Genomic DNA, 24,395 nt, shown 5'->3' with positions numbered 1-24,395 from the left:
CTTCCAAGCTGTCATGTCAAACAGCCCTCAATCGGATCTGCAACAGCCGCCAGTGTGTGTGTGATTCCATGTATTGGAAGATGGGAACATATTTTTACAACTACATTGCAAGAAGGCACTTCATACAGAAATTGCAATGAAACAAAGATAAATACGAGAAAACTGCATTAATTGTAGACGCATTCCATCAATCTCTTCGCATAAAGATCTAGCAGCTTTAACTGCCAATCAGGCACAAAAAGTGTCATTGTTAGCATCACAACACCACCATCTAACAATATCAATAAACAACGCAAAACAGTCTCATTCTAAGGGGGTATCCCGATTCTTGTTATGAAGTTGTGCGAATCTGTTGTGGAGAGGTGAAGCGTTATACCTCTCGAATGAAGAATTAGGAGTTTCGATAATTGATGAGTCTGCATAAATGCGAGCGCCACTTGCATGACGCGCACACCTTTTGCCCAATCTGCAGTTGGGCAAAAGGCATGCATTCCGCAGACAAAATTTGTCATTTTTACATTGATTCAACGTCTGTAGAGTCGTGGTCTGAAACATTTGAAAAGCAAAGGGAAGATTAGTTTTATTCGAAAAATGATCTTAAATGCGATTATCGGGGAACGTAAACCTCTTGTGTACAACTGATAACGACGCACAATAGAGCTCAAAAGCAAAAGAAACATTAAAAGTATATTATGTCATGATGAGTAGGTAAAGCGGCGACAATGAAGTGCAGAATGGCCTGGGTAGGAATCATATAATGGCATAATCAAAGACAGGAATGCAATATCAATAGATTGAACTTTGTACGTCTGTGCTTATTGGTCATTCGAACAAACGGCGGAAAAGACACATTAACGAAATGGAATGATTTGTTCTTACAAACATCACAACACTGGTGCAAGAACAACCCAGGCAGTAAAATCAATCATGTTTACATTGATTCGACGTTGCATCAAAGTCTGATCAAACGTCTGTAGACGTTGAATCAATGTAAAAATGACTAATTTTGCTGTCTGGGAAGAAGTTATGCTTGCGACAGCACACTTTGAGACAAGCTTCCATCATTGCAACAGATGGACCATTTTTACCGCACAGTGCGAGAAGCCAGAGAGGAACAGATTTCTGCACATGATGAGTGTTGAAAATGTTTCTCTACGTTTTTACAGTCCATTCTGTGCTTGGTTTGCACGACAATACCGGTTCAGAGCAAGCTCCAAAGTAAACCGTACCTAAATATTGATAATACTGAACTTGATAAAGTCACACAATGATGCATTGTTTTAACCGCCACCCTGGACACAGCAAATAAAATTCACGAAACGTACTGGTATTAGGTGGCAAACTTGAAAAAAAACTACGGTACTTCAATCTGACTTCAATAGGGACAGCGTGCTTTGAAACTTTTAACTGCAAACAAGCAAAAACCTTTGCAATATAATCTTAGATTGCCACAAGAAAACAAAATTCACATAATAAAACAAAATTTGCGAGTTATTTATAAAATGATCGATATGTGCAATCTATGTTACAAGGTACCATTAAGATTGTTTTAAACTTTTCTGCAGTTAAAAAACACGAGAATGTGCTTCAGCTATTAGGTAATATAAAATGTATCAGTTCAAGCAGCATGAAATATGAAAACATGGCAATACATCAAAGAGAAATCTAGCAAAGGATGTCCAGGGCAATCGCCTAAAAAATCGATATGCAGTTGTTTTGTTGGAAGAACTCCCTAAGACAAACTGCTGGTTGCAACAATCGCAAAATCATGGATACAGCTGAGATGCATGCACACATTGAATGCGAGTCGTGGTATCAACGTTTCACTAGTACAATGGCACTGCGACAAACTTATCATTAGTACAACAGCATTAAATGCAAATTCAACACAAGCGTGGCAGTGTTTTGTTTCGAGCCTCTACTGTTTTGGTGGAATGATGTGTGCGAGGTCATCCCTTCCTATCATGATGAGCATCTCTTGCAAGTTCTCTCGGCTGAAGGTAACTGGTGATTGGGTTCGACTCCAGTGAAGCAAGAGCACATTCAGCGCACGCAAAGTGGGATGAGTGCGCATCAAGCCGGCCAGTTGCTGGATGTGATGAAAAGTCAAACCTATAAGAAAAAGTCATGATGAGCAACAAGAACATTGCTTCTTTGAACGGGCACCTACTGTAGAGTCTTATTGAAATGAATGCAATGCGATCACATGCACTTCCATTAATTGTGAGATTCTTTATCTGAAAACTGGCAAGTCTTTCCGTGAAACAAATTCCTGGCGCTTCTGTATACTATACAAGCATGGGCTTTGAGTAACTAAGCTAAACCGGATCACCGATATTGGCAGCAAATTTTCCGCCCTTTGTCGTTCCAGTAAATTGTTCGATTCGATTTATTAGGTTCCGCTCAACGGAGATCTGTCTTTGAAGTGTGTTGGTCAAATGCACACACCCAGTGTTGATTAGTTGTGAAAATCTTTATCCTCACACTAAGAAAGCGTCTTTCAGAGCTCAATTATGGCAGTTTCGCATACTTGAGGACTGAGGAGGCTTTCAACCACTGACGCAGGATCGGTCACCGAGTTTTACAGAGTGAAGTTTCCGATTGTTGAAATGTTGTCTGAATTATTCCGTCTGTTGAACCGTCGTTGCTTGGTATTGTTGTTTTATTGTTTGCTGACGACGTCTATTCAGTTTAGCCTATTGGGTAACAGCAGGTGTTTGAGAAAAAAGCTTTTAACTGCAGCGTGTTCTCGTTTACATAATAGCGTGTAAGACAAAAACACGTATCCAGTGCACACGTGATCAACCTCACGTCAACACAGCTTTTGTCGTGCGAAAAATATTTCTATCGACTGCTTCGGTTTTGCTGTACAAAAACAACGCGTTTTTCAGCAAGTGATGACGTTTGAAACATACCCAGTTTTTCTGCAAACGCTTTCCAGTCCCCGACCGTAATTCCATCTTTCTCGAGGGCCAGAGCGATGCGGATGAATACGGAGTGGGGCAAGTCAAGCCATCGGCCACCGGAGTTGGTCAGTTGGTTTCCCTGCAGGACCTCGTCGATGGAGATCTCAAACTGCACAAACAAGTTCGCTTTAGTACACAACGTTACACGATCGAACTCATTGCCCAACAAAATTACCATCTCGTTAAGGTTGGAACCCAAAATGACGTTTCAATAAAATCGTGGAAAATGAGTCAACAAGTGATTCGATAAACCAAGACGCTTGAACACAACATTGGTGACATGAATGGGCAGGTTAGTGTAGTTACAGCATCACAGCCCTCTCTGTGATGAAAACCACAAGAGGTGTCACCAACAATGCTCCGATACTGCGTAATAAACAATGAACAGTTTTTAGAAAAAACGGTCATTTAGGTTCCACATTCCACAACATACGTCACCTAATTCGAACTGATATACAGTGCTTTTGCTAAACGTTTTTGTATATCCAGTCCACGCTTATGCCTTAAGATTTCGATTAAGTAGACAAGAACAAAAAGTCAATCTCTGTGTTCCTATTTAAGGATATCATACGCCTGGCCACCTCACAGTCGCATTCCTTTGATAGGTTTCACACTGGCGTCCTTGGGTTTACATTATTAGCCCGGGCAGTCGTCTAATCTAGGGATGGTAGAAGTAGGGGATTGCTCACTCAAAAAGAAGCTGGACAACTGGAGGGTCATAGTGTTATGACAAAATTTGGTGCAACTACATCTTGAGGTCTACCGCCATATGTCGCATACCCAGGTGCAGCGTGTTTGACCTGTCTACGAGTGTACAAAGTGTGTATTGTCAAAATAAACGTATGAAAATATGTGATATCATGCTTATGTAATGCTATACTAGTTATACTAATGCAGCAATAGATTTCACGCTACAGTGGTAACAGTAGTTAACCTCACACTGCTGTAGCAAGGTTCTGTCGATGTTCTAGCATCCTAAACCTCACGCTAAATATAGCATTTCATTTGTTAAAAATGAATTTGCGTAAAAGCAAAAAAACTATTCGCAGTTTTGCCAATTTTTAATTTTTGCAGTGACCCTCCAGCTGTCCATATCGCAAGAAAAATCAATAAAGCGAGTCATCCCTTTATTCCACTGTCCCTAGTCTAATCATTGGCTTCATGCAAACATAGGCAACTTACAGCAAGGCTGTTCTCGTAAGGACGCTGTTCGTCCCCAGTGTTGAGAGGCGGAAGCGTCCCCTGCTGGATGGACGACGCGACTCGATCAACACGAGACCTGCAAAATTACGGCGACGTTTACAATAAGGTACAACAAATCACACATTCCACAGAGATAGTGTGGTTGTTGCCTATTTGAAGTCCAGCTATAACTTATTAGATATTGCGTGTGAAGAAAAAGATTAAAATCAATTCTCAATCATTAGCAATTCTAGTATTGCGACAAATATAGACTCGATCGCCGAATAGCATATTTTTTTATTTTTCAAAAGCACTGTTGTGGTACTGCTAATAATTTTTTTAAATTTCGCTCATCAAATAACACAGTCGTCAAAAGTCGAGTAATTTGAGCACCAGACAATGTATCCTAACCTTGTTGCCGTAAAACTACAATTAATATATACACTGACCATCAAGCATACTTACCTTGGGATATCTTCATCACTAGCAGTTTTTCTTCCAGGTACAGGTGGTGCGCGTTCACCGCCGTCTTTACTTCGACCCATCACCTGATTGGTAGTTGAGTCGATGCTTGGTGGACGACTAGAAACACGTGACAATGACTCAGCTTTGTCACATCAGTAAATAAAAGTCAAACTTTATCATGTGATGGACAAAAGTAACTTTTCAAATAATATTTACGGCACTAGTGTCGCCAGATAAGAAATTCTGCACATACTTGAGAAAATTTGAAAGCCGAGAAAAAAACTTGTGATTTGGAAAAATTTAAAGTCTCGGGCAGACAACAACACGTAGTCCTAACAACACTTGCCATGAAAAAATCCTTTTTCATCGCAACAAGTAGCTCAATATAGCCACTTCAAATAAAGAAATGTCATACCTGAGCGGCTTGGGGGGTCGAGGAGGGGCCGTGTTGGCAGAAGGAGTCGGAGGTTGTGAGCTTGTGCGGTTAGCAATGTTCATGTAGTGTTGAGAAGTGATCTGCTGGTCCCGTGCAGGTATAGCGGGCGGTTGCTCTTCTTCTGCTTCTTGTACGAGGTTCTGATACACGAGACTTTTCAAGGTAGTAGGGCGCCGTGGAAGGCTGCCGTTCGAAGGAGACTCGGAGTCGGAATTGTTGCGTTGCACATTTACATAGCGGCCTTGCGCAAAGTCGCTTTCCGTGAGCAGGGTTGACATGTCGCCAGTCTGATAATCGGAATCGAAACTTTGCTGAGTTGCCAAGCCCGGCGCCTTTTTCAGGTCGTTGTCGTCAAGCCCCACTGACGGGAGCCGTGGGGGAGACTGCGGCGGCGCAGCGGGAGAGTTCCATCCGTTTGAAGGCAGCAGTGAGCGCGGCATGGGTCGAGTAAACTCGGGTTCAAAGCTTTGAGTCTTTGTAAAAAAAATCACGATATGAATATCACATGTGAATATCACACATGAATATCACGATATAAAAATCACATGTGAATACATTCAAATTTGCACACAGCTTACGGTTAGATGGTTTTCGAAGCAAATTACAAAAGAGAAAATAAGTATATGCCAGTTTTACAATCGTCTTTGCTCTTAACAAAATTAAAAAATTTACGTGGCTCAACAAAAACACATTATGGAGTCAGCGACAACTACATTTTACACTCACTGGAGAATAATTGGCAAGACTCGGCGCAACGCGAATGCGTGGGTCCGGATTATGAAGACACGGTGCTCCTTTGCGTGAGGTTGATGGCTCGTCCACATCGCCGTTATATGAAGCAAGTGGGTTTTCACTCGGCGGGGGCTCGGTAGGAGTGAGTACGTTGTAATAGGAAGGAGGGTTCGATTCCTCTCGTTCCAACTTCACGTATAAGTTTCCCTGGCTGTGACGGTCCTGCTTCTTCGCTTGGTGCATGTCGAGGTTCTCTGCAGAGCAAACAGAGAGTTTGTGGTCAGTTATATCATTGGGTCTATTCTTTAAAACTCTAAAATGTCAATGTTTGCAAAAAATAAAACTGAAAGATGACGGTAATTAGGACAACGATTGAAATCGTTTTGTCATTTTACAAATTCTTTTTTTTTAATTAAACATACAAGTTATGCTAGGCTTACAATATAATTGTAGATATACGTGAGATACAGTAAGTCTGCATTTGTTTGGCGATTATAATTCGCTCAGTGGAGACTTAACAGACGCATCATACTTTAAAAAAGAGCCGGATATCTACCGCAAATGAATCCATACTGAATTTGAAAGCTGCTTTTTAAGTCACTCATATGTCGTTCAATAATGGTCGTGGCTGCTACAGACTTGTCGTTTCAACTACGGAAACAACCCTCAATCTTTCATACCTACGTTTTCGCCAGCACTGACCTTGTGAGGATTTCGAATTACTTAATGTTTTATTAAGAATTTTCCTGATTCCTTTAGGCTGGCTTTGCTTTGGTAGTCGAACTAGATTCGGATGACAATTGAGATCTGACCACAAAGAAGGAGAAAATTAGGGCACCTCTCAAGATGGCGTGAAAACAAAAAATCACCTATCGCAGATTTACTTTTATAATAACATGATGTTTTGGTGTGATAATTTGCTTAAAGCTAGTGAGTAGTGAGGCGTAAAACTTGCAGAGTATGTAGGCTACCTCAAAATCACTGCGTGATTATTTTAACACAAATGACTACAAAAAATATTGCTATTTTGTCGTTTCGATTTAGTTGTGTTGATGAGCTCTAATGGACGAAAACCGGTTCTGCAACACAAACTATAACTTTTTTTTTATGAGAGTATGGATTTATCGGAGTCGTATCCCAATTAATCAATAATCATTTTGTGTAGCGTCCGCAGACGTTATGCAAGGCAAAAAATGACTAATTTGATAGCTGGTGTAGTAAAACGAAGCAGATACGAACGATATCTAATAGTTACCATCAAATCCTGGACACACTGTGGTTGTTTTTCGCGCCTCTCCGTTGCTGCGTTTAAATTGGTTAATAATTTGTTGAAATGTCGGAGTTCCTTCGACTGTGATGTTCACCGTTTCCAGGTTCCCTAATAAGATGAATAATAATTGAATATAGTCATAGAACTGTGACAACCATGCAGAGTATATTGTACAAGCGAAAAATAAATACTCTAAAAACTTTCCAAGTTTTGCCAGTGCCCAGTCACATCAAAACTTCTTTCATGGAGGTTAGTATTAAAACATTTTTCTGACAAGTCAGAAAATTGAATTCCGCACAAAAAAGTAACAGTTTTCAAAGAATTTAATTCAAAACAAAAAAGAGAGTCGAAGAGTAACAACCGAATCTCCTGATAAAAACGCCTGTGGTTTGCACAAAAGCAAAATAGCAATAAGCACCGAAGTTGTCGTGGATGCGAAACGATATGTCTGTGATTGGTTCATTGTCTCCCGTCTGTGTCGTGTGTTCTGTGATGTCACTGATGTCCTGCAGTTTCCACGACCGCAAGACCAAACCTGTCAATCAAACACCTTTGAATTGTTCAGAACAGTAAAGTACTAATGGAACATCGCATGGGTAGTGGGTACTAGGTAGGCAACATCCAGTGTGCAAAGTTTAACTAACTTATTATTTTAAGAACTATCGTGGCTAAGTGGATAAAGTGTCTGCTTCTGGGTGGGTAAACGTAGGTTCGATACCCTGTTAGACCATACTAAAAACGGAATGGCCCGTTTCGGTGAGTCCGATTCGGTGATTCCGATTCGGTGAGTCCGATCCCTTAACGGGGGATTTTTTCAATTTTTTTTTTTTAATTATCGGGTACCGTAGCCTAATTATCATTGCCGTTTTAGGGTTAGGGGTTAGAGGTTAGGAACTCACCAAATCGGACTCACCGAATAGTAGCAGACCCTACTAAAACGTTATAGAGATTTTGCTAATTTTTATTGCCAATAAGAGAGTCAGCATAAAGGATTAGATTTGGGATAAAATATATCTGACAGCAATGAAACTGTATGTCTTGAGAATAAAACATATCTGCATTTCACAAAAGATACAACGGTACATAAAAAAAAAAAACCCATTACAGTATTAGTAATTTACACATCCACATCAAGTAAAAAACTAAACTACCTTAAAACCATTTCAAATTATGGTGAAGAGTTGTAATACGTCTAAAACTTAGCAGCCCAAAATAGTAACATTTTTGCAATAAGAATGGTTGCATGTCAGATTTTCGTAAAATTGTTCTGGTCGGCAATTGTGATCACGTGATGACTGTTGAGAAGCCGCGTCTTGTCATTCACGCATTGGACAATTGGTGCATGCGCTTACGAATGGAAAAGCAATAAACACAATCCACTTACAGTTTCGGTTCTCCCTTGTCTTATCTTCAAGGCTGTGGCATTCAGAGACGTTCTCAGAACTGACGTGAAAATAGCAAACTTTCATAGCAAGCTTCGGGTTACACTCAACAACTTTCCAACGATTGACTGCAAAAAGCAAAGGAAACGGTGACAATTACTAGTCAAGGGCAGCACCATAGTTGAATTTCAGAAAAGCTGGCAACTCCTGTAGACATTCTTTGCATCACAGAAGGGTTTCTATAGTTTTTGCAACTTCAACAGAGAAAGCTCTAGCAACATGTTCTTTGCACGTTCTTGCCTTGAAATGCAACAGTGTTCACGAAAGTAATTTAATCAGCGTGTTGTAAGTTGGTGTTCTTTCTCTGTCTTTCACAGAAACTAAATTGCTCTCAAAGCTATTTGATATAAATTTTTCATCTGTGAAGTAAAGATATCAATAAGATAAAACAAAACGAATAATTACAAATCAAACTAGTATAGTAAATTCTAAGCAAGCGAAAGACTTGGACTCACCATAGTTCATTACTTGTGAGATCAGCTGATACCACGTTCCAAGTACGTTGTGGTTTATACCAGCAGCCGTCATGACTGCATCTTCTATGATTAAATGTTTTTCTCGAGTGATTATGCAAAGGTATCTAGAAAAACACAGCAACGGTTAAGAGAATAAATCCTTGCGCGACATTGGACGTATTTCCATGCAAAATGTATACAAGTTTTATCTTTGCATTGGTTTAACTTAGAAATTCTGGAAACATAACTGTTTCATTTGAACCTTGTGCAGAACAGTGCACTGAACATGTTGGTATTGTTATTACAGAAAAAAACTGCATGAATGGGGGTAATGGCGCATCCAAGCAATTGACAAAACTTCGGTTCGACGCCTATAAAAATCCGAGTACACGTTGTACCTTGGCAAGACAATTAATGACATGCTTGGCAGACACAATGTTTCACTTCCTTTTCTTCTAGCCCAATTAACCCAAACAATCAACGATTAGGCTAACAGTTTGAATAAAAAAAATAACATAGAAAAATAAAGTTAATTAGCGACTGTGTGAAAATACGGTGAGATATTCATCTGGAGAGGAAAATACAACACATTTGTTTCTCAGCATAACAAAAATAAAAGTTGCTTGAAGATTTCATGAAAGAATGAGCTACCATTCAGTTGCAAGTTGTTACAAAATCATGACTTTAATAGCGAAGTCTGCAAATAATGCACGTGTTTAAGAACTCACTAAATAACAACAAAACTGCTTAAATACAGAAATCGTGCACAGACATCAGGTCGGGTAGACTCTCTCCATACATCCTGCTCTTGCTCAACTTCATCTCATTTAGCTGAAATTTTACGTTGAAACGACGTGATCTAGCCGAATAATATGAATCACGAAACAACGCAACAGTCTGTTCGATTTCCATTTGCTTCAAAAAGCGATGAGTCACCAAAAGTTTCATAACAAATCCATTGAACGGCTAATCAACCCTGTGTTGCATTGATTCAACGTCTGCAGGATGTTCATGTGCATACATCTTTTCAAAGTACGAAGTTTACTACCACAAAAAAACTAACAACAACTAAAGTTCGAGTCCTTGTCATGTACAAACACTACAGTATCCTAGTGTACCTTCTCATTCCATATCGATCAAAATGTTCGCCCTTTTCCAAACCACAGAAGTCTTCTCTTGAAAATTCAATTTCAAATTTAAGTTTTGGCTCTTTCGACTTGCCAGTGTCTTGGCTCACATTTGCAATGTCATGTTTGTAAAGTCGAATGACACAACGACCTGAAAACGTCAAATAAATATGAAGTTTGAGTACAACCATAACACAACCAACACTTGTCACAAAATTTAAGCATACCGGCATAAAAGACTAAAATTGATGTTCTATTAAAGATTAAGCAACATCAAACAACATTTAAAAATTTAGATGGTCGTGACAGGTTGTTGTATGAATGGTATGCATGTGAACGTGAAACTTGTATTCGAATGTCTTCACTTGTTTGCAGAATGAAGTGCGAGCATCTACTGCACACAGCTGAAAGCTGACAAAACTATTTCCAAAATTATTGCACATGAAAGTCTATCAACACAGTACACATGCACATTGTTTTTTTTTTTGTTCTAGCGAGAAATTTACAGAAAACATGGACTGTATGAAGTGAGGCAATATTCCAATCAACGTATTTAAATTAAAACGTGTCACAAAAGAAGCACAGTTTCACATTTGAACATAATTGCATGTTTTAGTTGGATGATTGTCAGAAGTCTTGGTTATAAGGTTGGTAGAAAAATTTTGTGTGGAAAAAGTAAGTACATATTACGGCATATCATTGGTGAAAATATCAATAAACTTATACAAATAATAGACATAGATATTTTAACATGAACTTCAATCATAAGTTGGATATTTATGGATTTATCAATAACATTTGGGTAAAGGAAATGTGACAAAAATCTGCTGCACTGTAAACCGGTCACACTTTTCTGAGAAATTATCTTGTATCTTCACGATCAAATATTGAAAGGAGTGCAGCAACAGAAAAAAATAAAAATAACTTTTTTTGTGTACATTGTCAACATACCCGCTTTGTGCTTTACATATACTATGCACCACAAGAGAGTCATTATCATAGCAAACTAGTTTAATATATACCGTACAACTGATGCTTACTGTGTATGATGATTAATCAAAAAATAAATCACCTTGTATGTTTTGTAACCTCTGCAAAAACCCTATAATGTCAACTACCAATCTGACAAAAACTCACCCGTCTTGTTTTTTGCTTCCACTCTTAACTGTCCCCATCTCTAAAATACACAAAGGTTGGGTTTGGTTTAATTGCAACTTATACAGTATTTACATCATAAAAAATTCTTATCAACATGTTTTTTTGTGAAACACATTATAATAGTGTAAAATACAAACGGGCTTGTGTCTTGGGTGATGATACTAAATATTGGATGCTCTCTGGTAGCCTCGCTCTGTAATCTGAGCAAACTTCAACAGTCAGGGGTGGTTAAAAGAGAGACCCTTGCCTCTGGTCCCTTAAAGTCAATAAAAAAAAACTCCTGCTGTTAGTTCCCATACCATACCAAAAGCAAGGTAAGATTTTGGTAGGGCATGAGGGCAAGACATAATGAACCAATCTATTAACCCGTCTAATAGCTATCAGTATCATGACAATTGATTTCAATTGGGAATTAAAACTGCAAACGCACTTGTTCCGCATCAACTGATTGGTAAAAATATCAAGCCTATTTGCTTGTTTTATTAAATTGTGTAGATAGAGTACTGCTGTTGAAAATAAAAAATAAAACTACAATACTGTGCTTTGTATTGTATGATATTTGCAACTTGCAGACCAATGTATATAATTCGTTGCTTGGCCGGTAGACCCAAATTATCTGCTTCATTCCAAACCATTTAATATTCTAGATGTGCATCCACACCAATTGGAATCAAAATTCTCAATTGTGCCAGTGCCTAAACTTCTACTTAGTGGAGCTGATAAATATGACATCATTGGGACAAATTTGGTGAGCTGTTATAAAATGCAGAAGGGGGACCAAAAGCAAGCAGCCTCTATTCCTTTATTCTTGACCTACCAAATACATAGACATCAGCAGGAATTGTGACATAGAGTATGTTGAACTAGCCTTTCCAGTGGCGCGGGAACTATTTTTCTTTAGGGGGGCTGAAGCTGTCGTACTGTTGTCAGCTTCTGGGGGGCAAAGCCCAAAGGGCAAAGCCCCCCAGACCCCCCTTATGTGGGACTGCATTTAAAACTAGTAGTAAGCATTTGGTCAGCCTACTGAGTAAATCATGACGCCGCCGAACAAACACACATTGTAAATTGTAACAAATGAACAACAGCAACAACAAAGCAGCTGTTCAGGAAATTAAAATGGATACGAACAAATTAGAAAGTGATATGAAAACGACAGTTTGGGGAAATGAGTTCTCACAATCTCACACGCTTCCGAACATTGCTTTACGCTGAGGTGTTTTCTCTATGAACTGTGTCATGAGTTCTTTGACATCGACAGTGTCCAAAATGTTTTGGTGGACATGCATCAACGCAGGATGAGTAAGTCTTTTTCTGTGTCATTGAGCTTCTCAACCACGTTTTCAGGCGTCTTGGAGCAGAAAAAGAACGTTCTGATGATGTAGCTAAAACCTGGAGGCAAAGGCAGAGCTCCACTTTTCGCGTTTCTTTGAAAAGATCTAGTTTTTGAGGGTTTAGTTGCGATAGTATCTCAGCAACCTTTGAACGGAGTTTGCGGTTTTTCCACTTACAACATTGCTGGGCAAGGTAAGTTCCGTTTTTAGGCAATCTTTTCTGATGGCATCGGGTGAGTTGATCTTAGTATCAGATCTTTCCTCACTGTTTGCTCAGCTCAGAAGGGCCTTCTCTCTGTTACTGTTGTAAGCAGATCCGCCTGGTTGAATCTTCGATCAAGCTCAGCTTGAACCAAATCAAGGGCTTCGATGTATTGTCGTTTCCACGCTCCTCCCGCAGACGACAAAGCATCCGATTCTTCTCTGTTTCGAACTCTTGCTGGAGTTTTGCTCACTCAGGGATCCTTTGGCGTCTTTAGGTTATTGGCAGACGCAAAGACGTTTGCTGCTTCCATAATCTTGGAAACGGATCTATGTTTTCTGAGTTTTTGATGCGTTCACGGAGAATGGTGATGGATTCCAAAGCTGAAGCAGAGATGTTCTTGTTTTGGAGCTGTCTTGCGACGGCTTCTGCAGGCTGAAAAACTTCACCGCTGTAGGTAACTGCAAAATAAAGCCGCATCGTGCGTGCTTGTCTTACCAAGCCGAATATCTTTTCCCATGCGTCTCCTCTCATTGCACTAACGAACAAAACAAGACGAAAAAGCAATATCATGTATTATTGTAATGTTCAGAAGTACAGTGTGAAATGTAGATATTGCAGAATGGTGTCCAATAAACGATGGACCACAGTGTTAGTAGGGAGGGTGGCTAGTACCGCTACTGCGAGGTATGATTCCTTGCGATCGACAACTCTCTATTGCGAATGGTGAGCGTGACCACACGTAACAGGAACTCAATTCTTTGAAGCATTTATTGTTCAAATAATTTTCTGAAAATATGTTCCGTACCTTAAATTGTCAGAATTTTCTAGGGGGGCAAAACAATTTTCGAAAATTCCAGGGGGGGCTGAATTAGCTCTAGGGGGCGCTGCAGCCCCTTGAGCACCGCTACTTCCCGCGCCCTTGAGCCTTTCCACAATCAATTTCCATCATTTAGCACATTAGCAGTCTAGTGCAAAAGCATCTTTTTTAACTTGCAAAATTGTGTAATAGATATATACTCATTCAAATAGAAGTGGAGAAATTTTACACGGTTTGTTACAAGTATGCATAGACGCAACTTTTGTGCAAATCCAGTTAATGTTACAAAATGGTAATTCGGCCTATAGTTTTCTTTTTAGTTTTAGCCAGCTCTTTCATCTAGTATGAGAATCAAAAGTCTTCAATTTGAATAATGTGAGAAAATGTATACAACTAACAAAAGTTGAAAATGTGCATTTTCCATGTCTGGTCTACATTAATAATGTTGCCAGATGCTTCTCAAATGTTGTCTTAAAAATTGCCAAAATGTACCTGCAATAAAGTAATGAAGTGAGGATGAGGTCTACATAAAAAGGTCTACATGAAAATTGAATTCTTCAATAGTTTAGCATTGAAATTTATTCATCTTCAGTATATTTTAAGTTTCCATTCCGAGGTACTTTCAATTGTAAATTGACTAGTGATGCAAATAAGGCAAGAAAACCATTTTTCACAAAGCATGTGACAGTTTTTAGATACAGTACTCACTCTTTTCCGTTTATAACCCTTATACCGGTGCATAACACATCCCCCAGAAACATCTTCAATTGTATCATTGGCTGTGGAAAATGTAGATTGTAGTTTGGGACGGAATTCCATTTAGGCAGAGTATAATTAAATATTTTACAATTAATTGAAAAAGTATGCAGCATATATAGTTAAAATACAAGTCAATTGAGACATCCTGAAAAAATAGATGAAAGAAAAGTGGCTATTTAATCAGAATATATATTTAAAACAATCTTCTACACCCTTTTAAATGTTGGGCATTTCAAAACAGGAAAATGCTTGGCCTCAACAGTCTGGTCTAGACATCGAAGCGAAATGTCAAAAGTTCATCTTAAAAACACATTCAAAGCATAATCTGCTTCAACTCATAGACAGGTTGCTCAATATCTCACACAAAATTTGATGTATAAAAGCAAAAAATAAATAAACCAGAAGATAGACACATGCGATCAATAGAATAAACAGGTGACTGAAATTGCATGTGCATTTGTGCAATGCCTTTTATATCTTGTGCAAAAATCCATTCTTTGCACTGCTGGGCTTGATTAAGGGGAAAGAATGAACAAATGGAACATCACATTCATGCTTTCAGAGTTTGCATTTTGCAATGAGAGACAATGAAGACCATTGTCGATAAAAAGAAGTATGATTACTGCACTTTGCGAAAAAATGCTTTAATTGTACTACATGAGGAGAATGATTGTTGATAAACTCAGTACTGTACTAATAAACACTCTCAAGTTTAACCAAACGTTATACATATATATTATATATCTGTAAACTACAGTACGGTATAACAACACAAAAATTAAATGGAAGTAAATGTAAGCTGTGTTAATTTATATTTGACTAGTTTGTAGCTGCTCTAAATACTGCAGTACCATAATTATTCTGTAATATAATTATCATAGCAGATTTTAAAAAACATTAAAGTAAGTTTTGTCATAGATTTCACATGTTATTGGAACAACCAAGTGCAAGTAGGTGTGAGACCATCTTAATGTAGCAGTGCCATTGTGCGCAAACGGGCTACTTCTCCTTCCTTTCTTTGGTCTAAGTTTTTGACGCCATGAAAATAAATAGAAACAATTGCGCACTTTTCGTTTTATTTCTTCCTTTTTTCAACTCTCGTAATAAGCAAAATAAACGACCATTCGGTACCTCAACCAAACTAAAAACTGGTGAATTTTGCTCAATGTGGTCAAAAAATGAAACGTGTAACTTACAAAAAATGTGAGATCATCTGAAGGCAAGCACGATACTAATTTAGTTTCTCGCGCGAGCTTAAGGTGATCGAAGCCAAACGTCACACCATTACCATCTTAATATGTTTACCAAAATCATAGCCGTACGAGCCAGGGGGGCAGCCGCCCCCCCTGTTGTTTCAGAACGTCGTGAATTCGGGCAAAATTTTGCAATTGTTCGGGCAAAAATTGCTATATGAAAAGCTACAAAATTGCATGAATTAAGAAAAACTATAAATTAATATCTTTTACCTATCAAACTAAGTACAGCCTCTTATTTGCACAAGAAATGTGCCGAAAAATTTTCATTTGGCACACCCGTATTGATGTATTGTATTGCATGGTGATCAAACTGTAGTAGCCTACGAAATGCATTTAACCAACCGCATCATGCCAATTTGGGCAGCCACCAAAATATGTCTGTAATACTTTTGTGAAACTGCCTAAATCAAAACGCAAAATTTGCTATATAGCTAATTTTATTAATTTTCACAAATGCATCGTGTCGATTTGGGCAGCTGAAAACATGAAATTATTTGATGAAACTGATTAGTCTATTTATGCAAAGTTCTGCCCAAATTACCGTGAGGCAGTTTCCCCAAAATGAACAAATTGATTAATTTTTCCCATTTACATAACTGTATCATTTAGATTTGGGCAACAAAAAAATATGAAATTATCTGATCATAGTCTATTTATAAAACTGCCCAAATTGACATGATGCAGTTGTCTCGCATCAAAACTTACAAAGTCTTTAATTTTTGTCATAATATCCATAAATGCATCATCTTGATTCTGGGCAACTACAAAATATGAATTTATATAAATCTGGTGAATACTTTTATAAAACAATTTGGGTGGAGAGGTTACAGTACTTTTTCAACCATAAACAGACATAGCTAAGCAACACCACAACATTTAACAAAAAAATGTTATACCTGTTAAAAGTAATGCTTAAGGTGTTGCTTAGCTTTGTTTGGTTACTTTTATGAAAGGGTCTGCTGCTATTCGGCGAGAGCCTTTTTCGGCGAGTTCCATATTCGGCGATTTTTGGAAAATCCAACAACGCCTTCTGCAAATCCGACGATTGAATATTATTCAATATTCAGACATTGAATCAATGTAAATATGAACCGTTAGACTAATTGGGTTCTTTGAATCCTACGTCACCGTCTGTATGCAACCTTAGAATAATTAGTTATTTTTGTCATCAAATTACCTAGCCTAGCCTAACTATATTTTTAGAAGTAGTGCTGCCAGACCTTTTTTTTTTGTACTAAAATTTGTATCATCAAAACTACTTTAATTGATTGAACCACAGTCTACAAAGTTTATTTGAACAGAAGTAGTATGTTTGTGTTTTATTACATTAATTATAATTTCTCTATTGTTATGTACTTTTTTTCTGAATCCGCATGGTCACCCTGAGCCGGTTTCCTGCAATGTTTATTTTTCTGAGTCTTTTATGACATCTCAACTGAATATTTAAGTGGGGTTGTTTTTTATTTGTGGTGTGTAAAACAATATTTGTTACTCCTACCTACCATGCCAAAGTGCAGAAGCATCGAGCAATGCACAAGCAAGGTATCTTCAAAGATGAATTCAGTTGTTCTATTTTGATTCCTTTGGTAAGATATTCTAGCTAGCTGGTGATCAGTGGCGTAGCCAAGGGGGGTGGTTGGGGTTGCACCCCCCCCCCCCCCCTTTGGCAAGCGTGTGACGCCACGATATTGAGAATGATGCTTTCAGTCTATGCCTCTAAAACAAAGTTTGCCTTATTTTAAATGAAACATGCAAAGAGCGAGTTTTGCCATTACCAAACATTCAAATATCTCAGCCAGAAATTAGCAACAAGAAAACATAGAGACTTGTAGCTTTATTTCTGAAAAATGCCGAAGAAAACATGATCTTATCCTTTTGCTATGCCACCGGACAGCACCATTTTACAGGAATACTCATACCCACATTTTTGTTGAAAATACTCTCAGAATGCACCAAATTCAAAGTAATTTTTCAAAATTTTCTGGGGGATGCCCCCCAGACCCCCCACCGCTTGGTGTCGTCATGAGCGAAACACGCCGTTAACCTTCCCCCCCTTTCAAAATTCCTGGCTACGCCACTGCTGGTGATCTTGTTATGTTAGTTTTTTGTTGATATCATACACCGCATATAATACATTATATTTGGGCAATTTCTATAAAAGCGTGCACATTTGGGAAAATTTACGTTCTGCCCTCCAAAATGGTTTGGTCTCGTACGGCTATGACCAGAATTGTTTATTATGATAAATGTATGCCACCAAATATTGCTTTACATTTATGTTGAGTGCAGCACTAGCGGGATCTCTCAGGTCAGATGTGTCAACATTGCAGCACAGCCGGGTCAACGTAGACCTACCTTTCTTGTAAAAAAATTGTTAAGTGTGACTTTTAAACTCTGAACATGGACTCTGCCAATCCAACAGACAGCGGGGTGTGGAGAGGAAGGCTTCACTCTGGACAGACGGGCCACACCCTCAACACGAGGATTAATTCATGAAATGTATAATCAAAATTGGTTGATGATGATTGTGTGGGTCAAAAGTTAAATAACCGTTGATGAAACATACATCATGCACTTTTTGTTGTAAGGAAAAAATTGACTTAAAAAGCTAGTGAGCAACTACACCAATATCAATGTACATTTACATATATATCATATATATAATATATACTGTATTTACTCGATTGTGAACTGGGCCTTGTAAAGTTGATTTTTCCATCATTTGTGCAGTTTACATTAGTGCACATGTTACATTTTTCGATCAGTAAACATAAACTTTGTTACCGTACAACATTATATGATATACAAGCATATTAGGTATTAGCATAACCATACCTGTACTGGATTTAGAAGCTTTAAGATTACTCAGTTGCCGTTTTGAAAATAGGTTAACAGAGGTTCAAGGTTCGAGTTAAACAAGGCACGGTTTGTTATGATTAGGAAGCATTAATTAGATTAATTGGAGCTGGTATTATATACAAGTCCCCCCCCCCTTTTGGTAACTCATGACAAATACAGGACTCGACCAAACATATAGGGTGAAACTACTTTACCTTTGCTTTATTGTTCACACACTTCAATTCACATGTTTTGGTCAATTCCTCTTTGTCATAAGTTACCAAGGGGGGGGGGGGGGACTTGTATACCAGCTCTGATTAATTAAATCAACAAAAAGTCTAGAGATTGAATGATGCTATTCACTAGGCCAGTGCTACTCAAGCGCCAGCCGGTACGCGAGCACTTGGCTGCTGGTACGCGGTCAATTAGGAAGTGCAGTTAATTCAAGACTATTTGCCCTCTCATGCGACGATATGCAAGCAGATCACAGGCAACTATTATTTCATTCTAGTGTGCGTTGGCTGTCGAGGGGAAAAGTTGTATATGAGCTCCGAAACAAACTGGCAGTATTTTTGCGTGACAGAAAACCAGATTGGGCGAAGCTATTTCTAGATGAACAATGGCTTGCTTTGCTAGCTTACATAACTGACATTTTCGTTATTATGAATGGCCTTAACACTTCAATGCAAGGAAAAAAGGCTTCACTTTTTGCAACAGCAGATAAAATTGATGGCATGCAACGAAAGCTGAAAGCATGGAAGATTCAAGTCTCAAACAATTGTTACAACATGTTTCCTAAGTTAGCTACTGTTATTGACAATGCTGGAGACAATTTGGACGTAAAATGCGTTCAAGATACTGCCACAGAACATTTGTCAAATTTGGTGGAACGTATTCAACATTATTTTCCGGAACAATAGGATCCACGAAGAGGAAATGAATGGATTCGAAACCCATTTGCACCAACTGTAAATGTAGAAAAGTTAAATATAAATGTCAATTTAAAAGATAAATTATTTATTGGATCTATCTGCTGATGAAGGTTTGCGAAAATCTTTTGAATCAAACTCCCTTGCAAGCTTCTGGGTCAAAATAAAAGCAGAATATCCGAGACTGTGTACCAACTGTACCATGGCTATTAAAACACTGCTGCCATTCCCTTCTACATATCTATGTGAAGCCGGATTTTCTATCATGAGCTGTTTAAAGGAAAAACACAGAAACGCATTGGATATCCAATCCCATGCTCCTCTTCGAGTAGCATTGTCTTCCATTGAACTGCAATTGGATAAGCTGGTTGCAAATAAGCAAGCGCACACTTCGCATCAAAATTCGAAAGACCATTAATAAAAGTGTTGTTTATTTTTTATTTTTTTGTGTATTTGTTACAAAAGTAATAATGACTTTGCTCTTGTCTTTTTTTCACAAATTGACCGGGACGCCAAGTGATGGAAGGTGCTAAGCCGGTACACGGCATAAAAAAGTTTGAGTAGCACTGCACTAGGCAATTAGTTAAATAACAATAACATGATACGTTCTGCTGGTGCAAACTAAGCTGAACTGTCACAAGGTGGGTGATGATCTGCTAGGGTGGAGTGAAAAAAAGTTTTTCTGTCATATTAATGAAGAGGGCTGATAAAAAGGTGTCATAAGGTCTAATATTGACTTTAAAAAATTTTTTTGATGTGGCACCCAAAAGCGAGCGTTTTGACCTTTGCGAGCCCCATGGGTCACGCAAAGGTCAAAATCCATAAAAACAGCGTAAGTTTTTTTTATAGTGCTCCTAGAAATCTGGGAGTAGGCATAAAAGTTGCAGAACAGCTATGTTCCTATATGCTCTAAAAGAACATTTTGTTCTAAATGCATCTATTGGGCAGATATTCCAAGGAGTCAGTCTACATATTTGGACAGATGGGAACCTTGGCTATTTTAATTGAATGCTTATGGTTGGTTACCAATAGTTTGTTGGTAGGTAGGCCTACTATACCATACCGTCCTTAGCATTAGCATATTGTAGCAGACTTAAAAGCAAGCAAATACTATCTTTTAATTTGACATTGTTATATATTCATCAATATTATAGAGAGTTACTTCCTCATTGAACAGGATATTTAGAAGAGCACATATCTAGGTATTTAAATCGAAAATGCACATCAAACCATAGCTAAGCCACAAGGTTTAAAGATGTCAGCCACGTTTAAATTGACCATTTTAAAATGTTTTTTTGCTTTAAAGTTTAGCTTTGGCACCAAGAATCGTCGCACATCAACATTATCGTTGCTTAATTCGTCTTCACCATCTGATTGATCAACAAATCCACCTTCAAAATCACCAATATCTATATTTTGAGTTGCCACTACGTCATGTTTGTATAGCTTTGGATGGAATGACAAAAAGCCTGGATACCTTTGCTGGAAAAACTGGAAAGGAGTCAAATGGAAGTGTATCTGATTGGCCAGTTATTAAGTTTAAGCTCATTTTAAACCAAAATTTTCCGTTGCTCACAAATGAAATTGTTGATAATCTCAGCACTGATCAGCAATTTCATTTGTGTACAAAATGCCTACAAAATATGTTGGGCGGTTATTCTAGGGCAGGGTTTCCCGAACTATGGTCCGTGGACCATTAGTGGTCCGCGACGACTGCACAGGTGGTCCGTGGCGATATGACAAGATATTAAAAAGTCACACATATAGCCTACGTTGTACAGTACATACCCTGTCAAGAATAATTGCCGCAGTTCTTTACAACTTAAATGATTTCGAAAGCTTTTGCTATCCAGTAGGCCTATTGTAAATTTTACTTGTTGCACCTTCGTTGCAGTTAAAAAGTAAAAAAAAAATTAAAAAATGTTGTGGATATGTTTCCTATTCTGTGTGAATACATTACCAACAAACCCTTAATTAATACAGAAATGGTTTTCTCTGACGTTACACAACATTTGGAATTGCTTTCTGCACATTCTAAGAAGTACTTTTTAAAAGAGACTTATGAGAATTTTGACTAGATTTTAAACCCTTTTGTTGTTACCAAGACATCTGTCAGGACGAGAAGAAGAAGAATTAGCCGAATTATCATCTGATCGAACTTTAATGCTTAGTTTCAATTGAACAGCTATTGCATGTTTCTGGTTGAGTGTTGTGGAGGAATACCCATTTCTATCGCAAAAGGCAACTAAAATTTTATTGTCTTTTGCCACGACCTACATGTGTGAAACAGCATTTTCAGCTCTTACCAACATGAAGACAAAATACAGGTCCAGAATTTCAACTCCGAGAATTGATGACTAATGCAATAAGAAGCAATCCCATCCGTTCCATTGATGTTGTCAGTTTTTTAAATAAATAAAATTCGGTTTGTTCATTTTTACCTTTGTATTGGGGGTCCGCGAATAAACAGATTTACAAATAATGGTCCGCGGCCCAAAAAAGTTTGGGAAACCTTGTTCTAGGGCATGTGGACTATGATTTAGAACTTCTGGAAATAGGGCCTGGTGATTTTGAAATTTGGGTGATTTTGGAGATGGATTTGTTGATCAATCAGATGGTGAAGATGGATCAAGCAATGATAATGTTGATGTACGACGATTCTTGGTGCCAAAGCTAAACTTTAAAGCACAGAAATATTTTAAAATGATCAATTTAAACGTGGCTGACATCTCTGAACCTCCAGCAATCACACATTGTTGGCAGCAGTGGCCGAGTGGTTAGCGCGTTGGGCTCGCAGTCGAGAGCCTGCTTGCTCGACTCCAGCCACCCACACTTGCTGTTGTTTCTCTGGGCAAGAAACTTTACGATAATTGCCTCTACCCAGTGATCGATTTCGAGTAATGGGTAGTACCAAATTTAATATCATGAGTAGACAACCGGAAACAGACATTGCCGTCGGCTGCAGCGTGGGTCACGTGTACGTCAGAAGGCGTACAGTCGTACACCGATGCATAGCGCTCAAGTCCGCTTTCCCGCAATGCAGGGTAAAGATATAACAAACAAACTTGAATAATGTTCAGCTTTTAAGATCCACCCCATCGTGTCTTCAATATCCATGTCATAGTCAAGCTGTTGAAAGGCACATTAAACTTGTTATCGAGGCATCGTCTTCAGTTGCTGGCTATGAAAGACGTGACGGATTAATCAGGCAAAAAATTAACTTTCGGTGTTTAATGAAACGTTTCGACACCAAAAAACATTTTGCTTCTTAATGGACTAATATTATGATGATTTAAATACCTACTATTCTTGTAACACTTTTTTATGATTTTACTGTACAATAGTTTTATATGCATGTATTTGCTCGATGCTGGCTACTGTTGCTTTAAATTAAACTTCCTGCAGATTGAACAATTATGGACTGGGGATGGTGGCAGGTCAGTCGAATTGTGGCTTATCTATGATTTGATGTACATTTTCTATTTTAATTTAAATACCTAGTCCTAGATATGCGCTCTTCTAAATATCCTGTTCAATGAGGAAGTAACTCTCTATAATATTGATGAATATATAACAATGTCAAATTAAAAGATAGTATTTGCTTGCTTCATTAAGTCCGCTACAATATGCTAATGCTAAGGACGGTATGGTATAGTAGGCCTACCTACCAACAAACTATTGGTAACCAACCATAAGCATTCAATTAAAATAACCAAGGTTCCCATCTGTCCAAATATGTAGACTGACTCCATAATAACACCCAAAATAATTGAACAAAGTGTAGTAAAAAAAATGTATTTAAGCATCAAATAAATGCAATTTTATCTAAATTTGCCCCCGAAAAAGGAAAAAATCCGTTTTTTTGAAATATCTGCCCAATAGATGCATTTAGAACAAAATGTTCTTTTAGAGCATATAGGAACACAGCTGTTCTGCAACTTTTAAGCCTACTCCCAGCTTTCTAGGAGCATTATAAAAAAAGTTACGCTGTTTTCATGGATTTTGACCTAAGGTTGCTTGACCCATAGGGCTGGGTGGCACGCTCGATTTTGGGTGCCACGTCAAAAAAATATTTTTAAAGTCAATATTAGACCTTATGACACCTTTTTATCAGCCCTCTTCATTAATATGACAGAAAAACTTTTTTTCACTCCACCCTAATGATCTGCTTTTATTTCAATGTTTTGTCAATCCGACACAACTGACTTCCTCAGGGGGGATAATCAAGTAGTGACAACCTGTCTAGCATGGCAACGCATTGGCAATTTTTCCATGCTAGACAGGTAGTCACTAAGTGATCTAGCCTTTTGAGAAGTCAGCTGTGTCTGATGGACGAAGCATCTGAGTTTCTTAGTGTTTTCTTTTTTAAGTCTTCTGCTTTAAAACCAAATAGCTTTGGCTTTTTGTAGGATTTTCATACTCTGTGCTGCAACTATCTTCGTAATCCTTGCCAAGTCTACTTACCACATGAGTTTTTAGCAAACATACAGCTTTTTATTTTTCAACATCTTCAATCCAGCTGTTTTTAAACAGTGGAGCAAGTAGGAGATGCGAGTTTGTTTTCTGGAAAATTCAAAAATGGCAACAATCTTTTGGAAACAGAATCGTTGAGATATGCTGCCACTTTTCGGCATAGTAGAGATCTGAGTTTTTCAGTTGCGCTATTGCGTTTAATAAGCCAAGGACCACCGGAAAAATACAAGAGCAAGAGGTATGAGTTCGATACTACCCAGAAGCATTTCACTTCAAACTAAATTGCCTGCTAAAAAACACTGCCTAAAAGTAAACTTGACATTGATGAAAACATTTTTTTTAAAGAAGTATTGTATATAACTGTTTACAGCCACCAAACTAACTTGTTGAGAGCAAAAATGTAATGCGTCGTTCGGCAAACACGGTCACATCCTCTTATGACGAACGAAAATTACCCAGGGAAATTCTCAAATTCCAACAAATTAAAAAAACTTTAACTTTATTACTCATATTTGAAAAGACATAAAAAATTGGGCTGTAGGCTACTCAAATTA

At 38.1% G+C, this 24,395-nt stretch overlaps 1 protein-coding gene across 1 annotated transcript; it reads right to left on the bottom strand.

The window, feature by feature from the left end:
• Nucleotides 1–53: 53 nt before the first annotated feature.
• Nucleotides 54–14,430, bottom strand: LOC145775570 (uncharacterized). Its single transcript, XM_082586874.1, has 14 exons — nucleotides 14,295–14,430; nucleotides 11,213–11,252; nucleotides 10,067–10,226; nucleotides 8,949–9,073; nucleotides 8,436–8,561; nucleotides 7,470–7,586; nucleotides 7,037–7,159; nucleotides 6,484–6,588; nucleotides 5,776–6,035; nucleotides 5,029–5,522; nucleotides 4,614–4,730; nucleotides 4,149–4,245; nucleotides 2,916–3,075; nucleotides 54–2,112 (listed from the first exon to the last, which is right to left on the bottom strand). Exons 1-14 carry the CDS (start codon nucleotides 14,403–14,405, stop codon nucleotides 1,919–1,921), a joined length of 2,229 nt encoding a protein of 742 aa, XP_082443000.1. The 5' UTR covers nucleotides 14,406–14,430; the 3' UTR covers nucleotides 54–1,918.
• Between the last annotated feature and the right edge of the window lie 9,965 nt (nucleotides 14,431–24,395).

This window comes from Aplidium turbinatum, chromosome 8 (genome assembly GCF_918807975.1).
Source record: "Aplidium turbinatum chromosome 8, kaAplTurb1.1, whole genome shotgun sequence".
NCBI lineage: Eukaryota > Metazoa > Chordata > Ascidiacea > Aplousobranchia > Polyclinidae > Aplidium > Aplidium turbinatum.
This window is presented reverse-complemented; position numbering and strand designations above follow the sequence as displayed.

Coding starts and splice junctions, on each gene's coding strand:
- LOC145775570 (XM_082586874.1), bottom strand. CDS start 14,405: ATGGAATTCCGTCCCAAACTACAATCTACATTTTCCACAGCCAATGAT. Junction 3,076..4,148: donor CTTACGAGAACAGCCTTGCT/GTAAGTTGCCTA, acceptor TTGTTTGTGCAG/TTTGAGATCTCCATCGACGA. Junction 2,113..2,915: donor AGCGTTTGCAGAAAAACTGG/GTATGTTTCAAA, acceptor TTTTTCTTATAG/GTTTGACTTTTCATCACATC.